Here is a 13,298-nt window from a genome sequence, read left to right on the forward strand (position 1 = left end):
CATTTATTTTTCTATATTTTCATCGATAATGAATTTTTATTTATTTTAAAATATATAAAATTCATTTAGTTTTGAGTCTCTATTTATTAGAAAAAAAAAATTTGTATTTTAATAGGAGAAATTTTGATAACATAAGAGTAAATTTTAACAGTTTTTTTATCTTACTGTTTGGGTGGGATTTCTAATGTTTTTAAAAAAAAAGGCCAGGTTGATAGGAAGTTATGACCTTAATAAAAAGTGAAAACGGGTTTATTTTTCTGATGTTGCTACATTATCTTCGACGTTCTACCAATTCCCTTAGCTTTTAGTGTACAACTATTAGATGCTTTTTGCGTTTGCCAATCAATAACGTTCTTTGCGTTTACTGTGTATTAATATTTTAATTTTGAAATTAAATTAAATTAATTTTTTTTTAGTATCAAATGGGGGAGAATCCACAAATATTACTTTTTGGATATCCTTTAAATGGTCCCAATGATCATATTTTAATTGACAGGTTGGTTTTTCTTATATAATTATACATGTATAACTGTTAATTTGTTTAGAATTAAAGAAGTTTTACAGCATAAGAATACAAAAGGTATTGATGCAGCAAAATTTTTAAATGAATATACGATTAATAGTATCAAACAATTTATTGTTGGTCCTAATTATTTAGGATTTCTTTTTAAGGATGGAAATGTTGGTAGAATACCTTATGGTATTGAAAAAGTAAAGATAGAAAATAAAAATAAAAAAGATAATGATGCGGATGGTGGGAATTTGCAGATTTCTTCAGGAAATGGATCATCTAGTAATACAGGTGGGAGTAACAACCCTATGTCATTCAATTCAGATACTGCTAATTCGAGAAATGCTAGACTGCGGCGTGTAATGATGTCAGCAAGAAGAGGAGGTGGTCGTGGTATTTTTATTGAACGAACAAGACCTATGCTTCCAGCTTCTGCTATTCCTGAAGAAATGATTGCTCAAGCTCAAGTTGTTTTACAAGGAAAATCTAGAGAAGTTATTATTAGAGAATTACAACGAACAAATCTTAATGTAAATGAAGCAGTAAATAATTTATTATCTAGAGATGAAGACGAAGATTTTGATGAAATGGCTGATGCGTATCTTCCTGAAGAATTGTTATCTCTTATTGACGCTGGATTTCCTGAAGTACATGCAGCTTTAGAGGGTGATGGTTTGAGCGAAAATGCTTTGGATTATTTTATGGGTGCTACTTTTAATAGGCGTCGTATTGAAAGAGTTGAAAGGAAAGATAATAGAGATTCAGCAACCCCGGAAGTTACACAAGATACATTTACTATTAAATCAAATCTCTCTTTTTGGTGTGGTGAAGTAGGTAAATTTCCTAAGGGAGTTAAAAAATTTTTAAAAATTGTTAGCCTTCAAACACATATGATTGCCTTAGGTGACAACGGGATGATGTACAATTGGAACTGGAAAGAAAATACAATCGGTGATTTAGAACCTTCTTTAATTGGAGAAAAAATTAGAAAAGATGCTAAAGAAAATGCTATAATTGTTGATATTGAATCATGTGCATGGACATGTGTTGTTTGTCTTAGTAATAACAAAGTGGCATCTTATATTGATGAAGAATATAGTGGTAAACGTTTATCTGATAAATTGTATATTCCTCCTTTATCTTTACCTGATGGAGAAACAGTTATAAGTATGCGATGTTCACCTTTATTTTCTGTTATTCAAACAACTAATGGATTATATTGGTTTGGACTTGTACCATTTCAAGATCGTCGAAAGTTATATGAAAAGAACAAAAGTAGAACAAGTAAATGTTCAGATGATTCTAACAAAGATGAAATTAATGTTGGAAGTGAAATTGTTCTTAAGACATCTCCCTTATATGCAGCAGGTTCAATAGGAATAAACTTTTCTTCTGGTTCACCTCAAGTTGGTATTTTACAGGAAGCTGCATGGACTTTAACAGAACATTGTCGTTTTAAGATTGTACCATTTCAAGATTATGATAAGTATAGTGATGAAGAGTTATCTAAAGAGATCACCGGATCTATTGACCGTAAGTTTTAAAACTATGTTAGTTAGGTGCTAGTGCTATCTTAATGATAGATCACTTTCCCAGAAACAAAGTGATAGTAAAATAGGATTTATTTTCGAAATTTTTGTACTTTTTTTTTTTTAAAAAATACCTCTATAACTTGTCGCTTTGTTTTTGACTTAGCACTTTTTTGTTTTCTCTCACAAAAAAGTGTACCCTTTTTAAGTTTCGATTCGAAAACGTGCTGCTCCTTCAGATGAAACAGTTTCTTCCGGAAATCAACCTTCTATAGGATCTACATATAAAGAAATGGCCTGGTCAATTGATGAAACTGTATTTTTAAAAGAAGAAGCTACTAAAATTACAGCTGTTGTTCATATCGTAAGATATACATATTTTAATATATTTTTTTTAATTATTATTTTTTTAAGGTTGATGAAGGACTTATTGGTGTAGTTTTTAATCATTCAGATAATGGTGGAAATAAAAATCCTAAAATGCGTTTGTTAAAGAAAGATGATGTTGTTCTTTACAATCCTGAATCTAATACAAGATCACCACAAGCTTTTCAAAGGCAATTAACAAAAATTCCATTGTCATCATCATATCAAAAAAAGCTTCAAACATTTATGTGTGATTCTCAGAACATAAGAATGCTTATAGAAAAACGAGGAAAAGTTAATTTAATAAGACTTTCTGTTTTTGGAAAGGTACTTTCTGAACATATTTTACCTATTTGTAGTGAAGCATTATCGGCAGGATCTAATAAACAAACATCATTGTTGAATTATGGTGAAGAAGGATGGGTTACATTAACAGATAGTCAGGGTCAACTTGTTCCACTTGTAAGAAATTATGCAAATGGTTTTAAGGAACCTGTATTTTTACCATTTTCTACAGGAACGATAACATCTGTTGGTTGCAAATATGATGTTGATAAAACTTACTCAACAAGAGTCATTCATTCAATTCCAGAAGTTATGAAAGATTCAAAATGGACAGAAAAAAGTTCTGGTGGTACGCGTATGGGAGTTATTGCAATTATTATGTCTAGTTCACCAGACCAGACGCAACCTTCTGTTGAACCTCTTATGGATTCAATTCTTTGTTGTAATCTTGAAAGTGTTAAAAAATCTCTTGATGACTTAAATAATTGTAATGATGATAATATTATTAGAAATGAAATTCTTAAGTCTAGAACTGGTGGAAATAAAAATATCTTTCATGCTGCTGTAATGGGAGCTTTTGCTTTATCAAACAAAGATCAAATGGATAAAGATGTTACTGATCTTCCATCAGCTATGGCTTCCATTGTTGATAAATCTAAAAAACAAGATGATGATTCTATGGATGTAGACGATGGTCCTATTAAAGGATTAAATAAAACTGTATCATGTGTTAGACAAAGACAGTCAAATTCAATTGAGATTGTTAAATTACTTTGTAATGATTCTAATGTTGAAAAATATTTATCTGAGTTATTTTCAATGAAAGATATTAGCGGTATGACTCCATTTATGTCGGCAATTCATCATAAGGCTTATTCAGCAGCTTTAACAATTTGGGAAACTATTGAAAAAAGTTTTCATAAAAATAGTAAAAATTCTTTTATGCCTTATATATTTCCAGCTGGTTCTAAACCAGATGATAACCCTATGTTTATACTTGCCTACAATGACGTTTGTTCTTTTACATGGACGGGTGAGAATCATATCCATCAAGATATATATGAATGTAAAACATGTGGACTTACTAATTCATTGTGTTGTTGTACAGAGTGTGCATATACGTGTCATAGAAATCATGACTGTAAAATTAAACGAACATCTCCAACTGCTTATTGTGATTGTTGGCAAAAAATAAAATGTACATCACTTGTAGGTGGAAATCAAGCCAAACGAAAAACACTTTTTAAAGATCTTCTTAAAAAAACAAATCTTGTTAATTATGTAAATGGAAAAAATGAACATATACTTGTGTTTTTGGCAAAGACAATTGGAAGACAACAAGAGGAACAAGATTTTAATAGTCCAATGACTAATAGAAGACAGAATAATGCTGGTGGTGGTGATAAATCTTCAACACCTGATAGCAATTCTGAACCACCAAAATTTGCTAAACAAGCTATGGCAATGTGTCTTCGTGATTTTAATGCCATAAAATCTCTTTTAACACTAGAAATTATTAAATGTCCAGCTGATTTACCTATTTCTGATGAAACATTTTTCCTTACTTCACAATCAGGTTGTAACCAATTGGATCGTTTTATGTTTGCTTTGTTAGCTAAATGTCCAGAATCTCATCTTGATGATTTAATTACAACATTAATATACCAACATAATAATACAAAAACAAAAGATAATGATATTGAAGATCTTGTTCATAGATTAATAAGATCAGCAGTAAGAATTTTAACATTATTATGTGTTTTATCACCACAAGCTGTTACTTTATGTGTTACTGCAAATTCTACAAATAATTTGACAACCATGACAAGCAGCATTGCTGCCATAACAACAGACAAAAGTGATAGACGTGGAGGACCTTTTCAGGCTATTGCAATTTCAGGAATGCTTTCTTTTGTTCATTCACAGTCATTAAGAACTAATAGTCAAACCAAAAAAGATAGACCTCGTCTTATGATGTCGAATGTAATATTAAAATGTAGAAGAATGTTCCAAGCTTTGTTACCGCAATCAATTTATGAAATAATTAAAGCTGCAGAAGCACTTGTTTTACCACTTAAAAATGGATTAGTAAAAAAGAATCTTATTTTTTCTTCATCATCAAATGATGCAATTGAAAATATTGAAAAATACTTAGATAATGAAATAACTTTTGCACAAACTTTTTTAAATGAAGAATCACAATTTTCTATTGGTCACAGAAAACGCCTTATCAGTAGAAGAGATGGTGGAGAAGAAGCTCCAACCCCATTAAATGAAAATGGTTCACAGGATAATATTAGTTCTGATGATGAAGAAAGTTGGTCTGATGAAGAAATTGATAATGGTGATAGAAATGTTAATGAAGGTGTGATGTCAGATGATGGTGATGCTAATAACGATGAAGGAAGATCTTTTGATAGTACAGGAGAATTAAGTTCACATGGTTCAGATGACGATGATGATGACGACGAGGAAGAAGATGATGATGGAGACAATGAAGTTGGTGATGTCATCGAATTTAATATGAATGATCCTCTAAATGAAACTGTTGATGTAGAGTTAGATGAAGAGGAAGAGTCAGAAAATAATGCTGAAGATGAAAGTGAGGAAGAAGCTGAGGATGATGAAGAAACGATGGTTGATTCAGAACAAGTTAATTTCGATGAACATATGGAAAGAGACAATTATGGTGATGACGAAACTAATGAAGCTCCTGATTCTGTTAATGACAATAATGAACAATCTGCTATGGAAATAGATAGTAATCCACCAGCAATCAGCAATTTAATTGTACATAGTTCATCAACTAATGATACTAATGCAAGAAATAGTAGTAGTAATATACAAACCAATGGAGATTCTAATACTGCCTCTTCTTCAAATAGAGATCCAAGACGAAGAACTGGTCAAACTGCTGCCACTTCTGATACCCCTGCTGAAGGAGGAAATGGAAACAATGAAGCAAATTCTAATAATAGTACACTTTCTAGAACTTTACGTTTTACTGATAATAATCTAACATCTGGAGAGTCTCATAAAGTTTCATACAAAGCAGAGAATCAACTTTCTGTTGCTTTTGCTGCACTTATAAAAATTGTTAATAATCTTATGGTCTTACTAAAAAACTATAATACTTTTAGTTCTGTAGAACATAAAGGTATTCCTGTAATGCAAATTTTAAGTAAGGATCAATTACTTGAATCATATAATTTTATTGAAACTCGTCTTAATCCAATATGGATATGGTTAGATTCTATTATGGATTACTTTGAGGCAAAAATTCGTTATTCAAATGCTGTGTTAAATCATCCAATTGGTAGTAGTGCTTATGGAAGTCACTTTATTGATAATGACAGAACTGGATCTGTTAAGACATTAAAACTTGAAAGACGAAATGCTATTAGAAATAAAAATAGAAAAGTGATTTCACCAAAAGATGATTCAGAAGTTGTTTCACCAAGAAAAGAATTTATGCAATATCTTTTATCAATTTTACGCTCATCTTCAAATGAGAATGGTGATAATTTTAATCCAACAGATGAACAATCAATGTTACCTTACGCTTTTATTGCTGAAGGATACCTTTCATTTGGGCAAGCTGTTGAAAATCTTCTTAGTGAAAAAGTAAAGAAAGATCAAATTGATTTAGATACATCAGAAAGTGATAATAAGATAAAGGAATTTTTCCAAAGAAGTTCAGAATTTCTTTATCCAGGTGCATGTCTTACTGCTCCATTTCATTCAATGAAATATGATGCAAAAGATGCAATGCCTCTTGCAGTTAACCCCGCTTTACTTACTCCAGAATCTGATAAATCTTCTTTATACGGTTTACCCACTTCTGAGAGAACATGTATTGATTATATAAATCTTTATACTGATATTGGCATACAGAAACCTACTCATCAGTCAATTGTTGGATTCATTAATAGATCACCAAAGAAAAATAAACAATCATCTTCATTAGATCAAATGTTAGATACAACTAAGTATATTAAGACTAACAATCGGTCTACATCAGGGCCAACAACAAGACAATCATTAAAGAAACAAAAAACTAAGAATATAGGAGTATCTAAATCAACCTTTAGTTATGTTGATTTATTAACAGAAAATAATTTATCTCAAGAAAATATGCTTCAAGTTAAACTTACAAGATGGGCATCATCTTTACAATTAATGGCTAGGAAATTTAATGATGATTTTTCTCCATTCTTTGGAAGTGAACATTCATACTCTGTATTAATAAATGAACTTTCAACATTTTATGTACGTGAAAGGGAATTTAAGAAAAAAATGGAAAAAACTACTAATATTCAAACAAAAGACTTAACATTTAATGTTCATAGAGATCCTCATGTTCTTATTTATCAAACATTTAATCAACTTAACCAACAATATGCCAAAAGGACCGGGTTTGCAGCTCTTCAAAAATATAACCCAAGTTACAATACTACTGCTAGTGTTGCTTTAACAACACAACAAGTAGCAATATCACTTGATACAAATGCTATTTGTAAAGTTAGAGATGAAAGTGGTGGTGCTTCATCTGTTGGAACATCACATAAAAATGGATCATTAGCTTGTAAATCTGTTAAAGTTACTTTCCATAATGAACCTGGTGAAGGAAGTGGTGTAGCTAGGAGTTTTTATACAGCTCTTGGTGAAGCTTTTACAACTATGAAATTTTTACCAATGAAAGGTATGACTGGTATGATAGATGCACAAGATAAAAAAGATAAATCATCAGGATCAAATAATGAATCTAATAGCCGTAGACGTTCTGCAAATAGAAGTGGAAATCTTGGATTAAATAGAAGAAATAGAATTCCATTTAATCTTCCAATTGTATGTCATCCATTTTATCCTCTTGAAGAAAGAAATAGAAATGATAATGATAGTCAACCATTAAATGATTTTATTTTTGATGATACAATAAATGGAAATGGTATAAGATTACTACCTAAAGTTCGTGAAATATCGTCTGAATTGGCTAACAAAATTACTGGAATGATATTAACTTTACCAACTAGTTCTGTTATGGTTTTATTAGATAATGAAGATTTGTTAAGACAACAAGTAATTGATTGTGTTAATCTTCTTACATCATCTGGAGTTGGTAATAATGATTATGGTCCACCAGAAAGTGCACCAGCGCAAAATATATCTCAACCTGAACCAGAAACAAAAGCACCAACATCACCTGTAAAGAAAAATTCTACTACTGAAGTGTTTGATTATGAAAGTTCAGATATTAAACCACTATTTTATAAAGCATCTAAGAATGGTAATTATACTGTTAACCCTGGTTTGAATAGTCCTGGAAGACTAAATGCTTTCCGTAATGTTGGGCGTCTTATAGGAATTTGTTTACAACAAGGAGAAATTCTTCCTATATTATTTTCTCGTCACATCTTCAAGTACATATTAGATAAACCAATTAATTGGTATGATTTCGCTTTTTATGATCCAGCAATGTTTAATTCTTTGAGATCTCTTGCTTATGATAATAACGAACACTGTGGATTTAGTGATAGTTACTTTAACGATTTAGACATGTCTTTTGTCATTGATTTACCACCAGAAGAAGGAGGATCAACAATTCAACTTAAAGAAGGTGGAATGGATGCTGTTGTTACTAGAGAAAACGTTGCTGAATATATTTACCTTTATGTAAATGCAAGATTACTGGGAAAACATATATTCGCTCTTGAAGCAATAAAACAAGGTGTTTACGATGTGTTGCCAAGAAATGCTCTTAACAATTTTAATCCAGAAGATCTCCGATTAATGCTTTGTGGAACTTACGAAATAAATATGACATTAATGCAATCTTCAACATCATTCTTGAATGAAAGTACTGCTGCTCAAGACGATTTAGATTCATTTAAGGAAATGTTTTGGTCTGTCGTTATGAAATTGTCTCGAGAAGAAATGCAGGATCTTCTTTTCTTCTGGACAGGTACACCTACACTCCCATCAAAAAAAGAAGGCTTTCAACCAGCACCTACAGTTATGATTAGACCACCAGAAAATAGTCGTCTTCCTACGGCTAATACGTGCATTTCTCGTTTATACATGCCATTATATTCTAATAAGAAAATATTAAAGCAACGTCTTTGTCTTGCAATCAAAGCGAAGAATTTTGGTTTTGTTTAATTGTGATAAAACATAAAAAATGTTACAAATCTCTTAAGTAATGTATTAATCACAATCTTTTTAAAAGATTTTTATGGTGCGTGATAAAAGATGTGTACACAAGTTTATTACGACGAGTATTTGATTAAAATTTTTTGTAATTTATTTAAACTGTCAAAAAAAAAGTTAAATCTATTTTAAAATAAAGTTACTGAATTATTAACTAACATTTTTTTTTAAATTTCTTTTAGAAATGATAACATAAATATCCTTATTTAAAAAAAAATTTTTTTTTCTATTAATAAAAAAAATTTTTCTTTTCTTTTTAATACATTAAAGGTCCATTATTGAGAGTAATATACAATAATAGTATAAATTAATGTTTTTTAAATAATCAGAAATTTATTTTTCATCATGTATTTTTTTTTATCTTCATTATATTATGTTTTATTATTATATTATAATATATATAAGAAAAAATAATAGTTTTTTGAAACAAGTAAATATGTAATAACTTTTGAAGCAAAAAATTTTCATCACTAAGATTATATATATTTTTTAAATGAAATTTATTCCAACTTCATTAATTTTTATTTTGTTATAAAAAAAATACTTTTATTAAATAAAAAATTCCTTATAACATACAAAATGTTTCTATATATTTATCATTTTACAGTATATTTTACAATAATTTGGTTATTATAAAGAAAGTATATATGATTAAAAGTTGAAATTAAAAAAAAAAACAATTTTTTTATTAATACGTCACAGCAAATAATACCTATCATTATCTGTTTTCATAGTTAATAAGCATTATACTAATGAGTATCTGTTATCTATGTTATAATGCATCTTTTATAATGTTTTTACCTTATATTATCTTCCCATTTTATTATAGATTTTAAAGTATTTAATAAAAGTGCCATTAGTATTCTTCGAACATAAAATTATATTTTATCCAATTATCCAACATCTATTATAACAATATTTTATGGTAAATATTTTTATTTTAAAATGTTTTTTTATCAAAAAAAATTCATATAAAGTGTCTAATTTTTTTTTGTTTTATAATATTATAAGTATAAATTAAAAGATATAATTTATTTAGTTTTAATTGAACATTACTTAGATAAATACTACTTTAATAATAATGATTGAAGTGATAAAATTTGTTAAAATTAATAATATCCTTTATTTATTTTTTTTTAAAATTATATTCAATAGAAAAAATTTTATCTAATGATGTCATTAGAACTAAGTTGTAATAATTTATCGTAAGAAAGTATAAAATTAAATATTTTAACTTTTTTTTTTTAATTATTTTTATTTTTAACACATTTGTATATGTATATATATATATATATTTAGAAATTGCTTATTATTTTTGTATAATGTCAAAAAATACAATGCAATTTGATACTATCTCAAATGAAACAAATCCTTCATGTCAAAGAAGTTCTTCCGGAAGTGGAAAAATGTTATCATTACCAACATTTTTTGGTATAAATAGAACAAAGAGGTAAAAAATAATTGTAAATTAATTATTTTTAATTATATATTATTTTTTTTTAGTTCAAATGATGTTAGCATAAAAGATTTTAATGATTTATCAAATTTAAATAATAACGATTCAATGAATTTTGTCTTTTCAAGTAATCGTTTATCACCACAATGTTCAATGAGAAAAAAAGATAATAAATATTCTTCTAGTGTAGATGTCTCCAGAGTTGGAAATGATGTCATTCAAAATTGTAATAGAAGTAGTGCAGGAAGTCATGGAAAAAATTCTCCAATTAATAAATCAAATAACAGCATAAATTCAGAAAAATAATTATAAAATAAATGTTAAATTTTATATATATAATATTTAACTTTTTTTTTTATAATATAAAACATTTCATTTAATTATAAGAATTAAAGTTTTTAAAGAAATTATAAAATTTGAATAAATAAAATTGTAATTTATAAATTAAATAATTAAATTTAATGTATAATAAATATTAGAAACATAAATATAATGAATAAATTTATTTAAAATTATATAAACAAAGTTAATTACAAAAACTTAAATACTTATAAATTATAAAACATTAGATATACTAAAAATTAAATTAACTTTTCCTAATTGTTTATTTATTACAACAAGAAACATTGTGACTCATAGCCTATAACTTTTTATTTGTTTAAATTTTATAGTAAAAAAAAAAAAGAGATTTTATCTTATCTCTCTTTAAGATATTAAAATGTCAATATTTTATCATTTTGTTTTATTTACAATTAATAATCCAACATATGTTTTAATAATTTTTAATTTTTATATTATAAAGCATACAATAATGTTAGAACATACTTTTTCCTTTTGAACTTTTATTATCTTATATAAACTTCTTTTATAAAATTATTTTTTTATAAAAATTCCTTTGTATTATATACGTTAAAGAAACAGATAATCTGTTTGCATAATGAACAAGTCTATTTATATCAATATACTTACTTTTGTTATGTGAATACTATGTATATGAAGATTTTTTAAGACGCTTTCTATGGGCTGAGTTTTGCTTGTAACTGGTTCTTAATTCAATATAGATAACGTCAATAAGAACTTTTAAAAATTTATTTAAACGAAATATAATGAGGAAGTTCATCATATTATCAATCTCATAAATTGAGAAAATCTCTAATTAACTAAATTTATCTATAATGATTAATATTTATAAATATTTTTGCTTTATTTTACCTTTAATTCAATATGGTTATGGGCAAAGTTGTGCTAATAATATGATAAAACTTGGTGCAGGTGTTTCATGTCAAAATGATTTAACCTGTAGAAATATGGCTATTGGATTTTTCTGTTACCAAGGAACATGTTGCCAACTTTTAAATGGTAATTAATTTAATTTTTTTTTTATCTTAATTATACAACTTTTTTTTTTCTAGCACCTTCTGGATCATATGGATCATCATGTTCATATAACTCACAATGTACTATTGCTAATTCTGAATGTGTTAATAATATTTGTTATTGTACCTCAGGATATAATTTTAATGGAGTATCATGTCAATATGGATCATCTATAAGTACTCCTATCTATGATGGTAATCAATGTGGATTTAATCAAGTTTCTATTAATAATCAATGTTTCCAAACTGTTCTTTATGGACAATTTTGTACTTACAATCAACAATGTAACTATTATGGTGGTATTTGTACTAGTAGATACTGTAAATGTACTACTGGATTAATTTTTAATGGACAGGCATGTGTTACAGATCCAGATTATCCATTTGATCAGCCATCTGTAATTTGTGGATCAAATCAAGTACAAATTAATGGAAAATGCTATATGAAAGTTAGCCAAGGTGGTGCTTGTCTTTATAATGAACAATGTTATACTTCATCAAATATTGCCATGTTATGTCAATCAGGAAAATGTCAACAATCAAATTTAAATCCAGGAATTGGAGGTGGAGTTTTACCAACTAGTGTATGTCAAGTACCTGGAGCAACTCCAGAAATTGTTAATGGTGCTTACAAAAATTGTCTCTACACAACATGTAGTTCAGGATATAGATGTGAATATAATACAGTTGTCAATGGTGGTCAATATATATGTTGCGGAACTTCATCAACAACACCAGGAAATGGTGCTTACGGAAATGTAAAAATGTACCTTAACTATAATATTCCATTGGATTGTAGAAATTTAAACAGTTGTACATTTGTTGATTACCCATATTGTGTTATGTCAGCACGTTATGGACACAAAGTGTGTTGTAGCACAATGTACTGTCAATAACATTTGTATCTTAGCTGATCTTTATTGCTCAAAAAAATACATACACTATGTTAAATCATGGTCTCATTAAGCATAAACGATTTTTTTTTTATCACTTATATATATATATAATCGTTTAATATAAATAAAAATGTTTCATAAACTTTTTGTAGTTACATAATAATAATAATAATAGTATTTTTTTTTTGCTTGTTTACTTTTTATAAAAAAAATCTATTCTTTGTCAAAAATATTTACAAAATATCTTTTTATAAGTGTTTGATCATAAAATACGATTGAAAATAGTTGTAAAAAAATGTTTATAAATTGTATTTAAAAAATATTCCTTACCGACTTTTGTTTTTTAGTTTGCCTAAAAATATTTGCTAACTTATAATATATTTGCTTGTTTGAATTCGAACTAATATTTAGATATAAGATAGGATTTACAATAAAAAAATAAATAATTTTTTTTATATTGTATTTAATTTATTTTAACTGTTTTTATCTCTTATATATGTTTTTTTTATTAAAAAAAATATAGATATTTATAATAAAATATGAATATGAATAAAATATTTAAAATGAAAAATAAATTTTAAAGTAATTAGAATATAATAAATAATTTTATCCATTAATTTATTAAAAATGATAAAATTTATTACAAATCTTATAATAACAATATATTATTGT

The 13,298-nt window shown here is 27.3% G+C and overlaps 3 protein-coding genes across 3 annotated transcripts; all 3 read left to right on the plus strand.

The window, feature by feature from the left end:
- Positions 1-422: 422 nt before the first annotated feature.
- On the plus strand, positions 423-8,850 carry SRAE_1000254800 (E3 ubiquitin-protein ligase UBR5; the record flags this gene model as incomplete). The annotated part of the gene is made up of 4 exons (XM_024649637.1): positions 423-496; positions 546-2,044; positions 2,250-2,404; positions 2,455-8,850. 4 exons carry the CDS (start codon positions 423-425, stop codon positions 8,848-8,850), a joined length of 8,124 nt encoding a protein of 2,707 aa, XP_024503494.1.
- A 1,370-nt stretch (positions 8,851-10,220) lies between these two features.
- On the plus strand, positions 10,221-10,660 carry SRAE_1000254900 (Hypothetical protein; the record flags this gene model as incomplete). The annotated part of the gene is made up of 2 exons (XM_024649638.1): positions 10,221-10,348; positions 10,402-10,660. 2 exons carry the CDS (start codon positions 10,221-10,223, stop codon positions 10,658-10,660), a joined length of 387 nt encoding a protein of 128 aa, XP_024503495.1.
- Positions 10,661-11,529: 869 nt separating this feature from the next.
- On the plus strand, positions 11,530-12,626 carry SRAE_1000255000 (EB domain and Cysteine-rich repeat-containing protein; the record flags this gene model as incomplete). The annotated part of the gene is made up of 2 exons (XM_024649639.1): positions 11,530-11,713; positions 11,767-12,626. 2 exons carry the CDS (start codon positions 11,530-11,532, stop codon positions 12,624-12,626), a joined length of 1,044 nt encoding a protein of 347 aa, XP_024503496.1.
- Positions 12,627-13,298: the final 672 nt, after the last annotated feature.

This window comes from Strongyloides ratti, assembly GCF_001040885.1.
Source record: "Strongyloides ratti genome assembly S_ratti_ED321, chromosome : 1".
Taxonomy (NCBI): domain Eukaryota; kingdom Metazoa; phylum Nematoda; class Chromadorea; order Rhabditida; family Strongyloididae; genus Strongyloides; species Strongyloides ratti.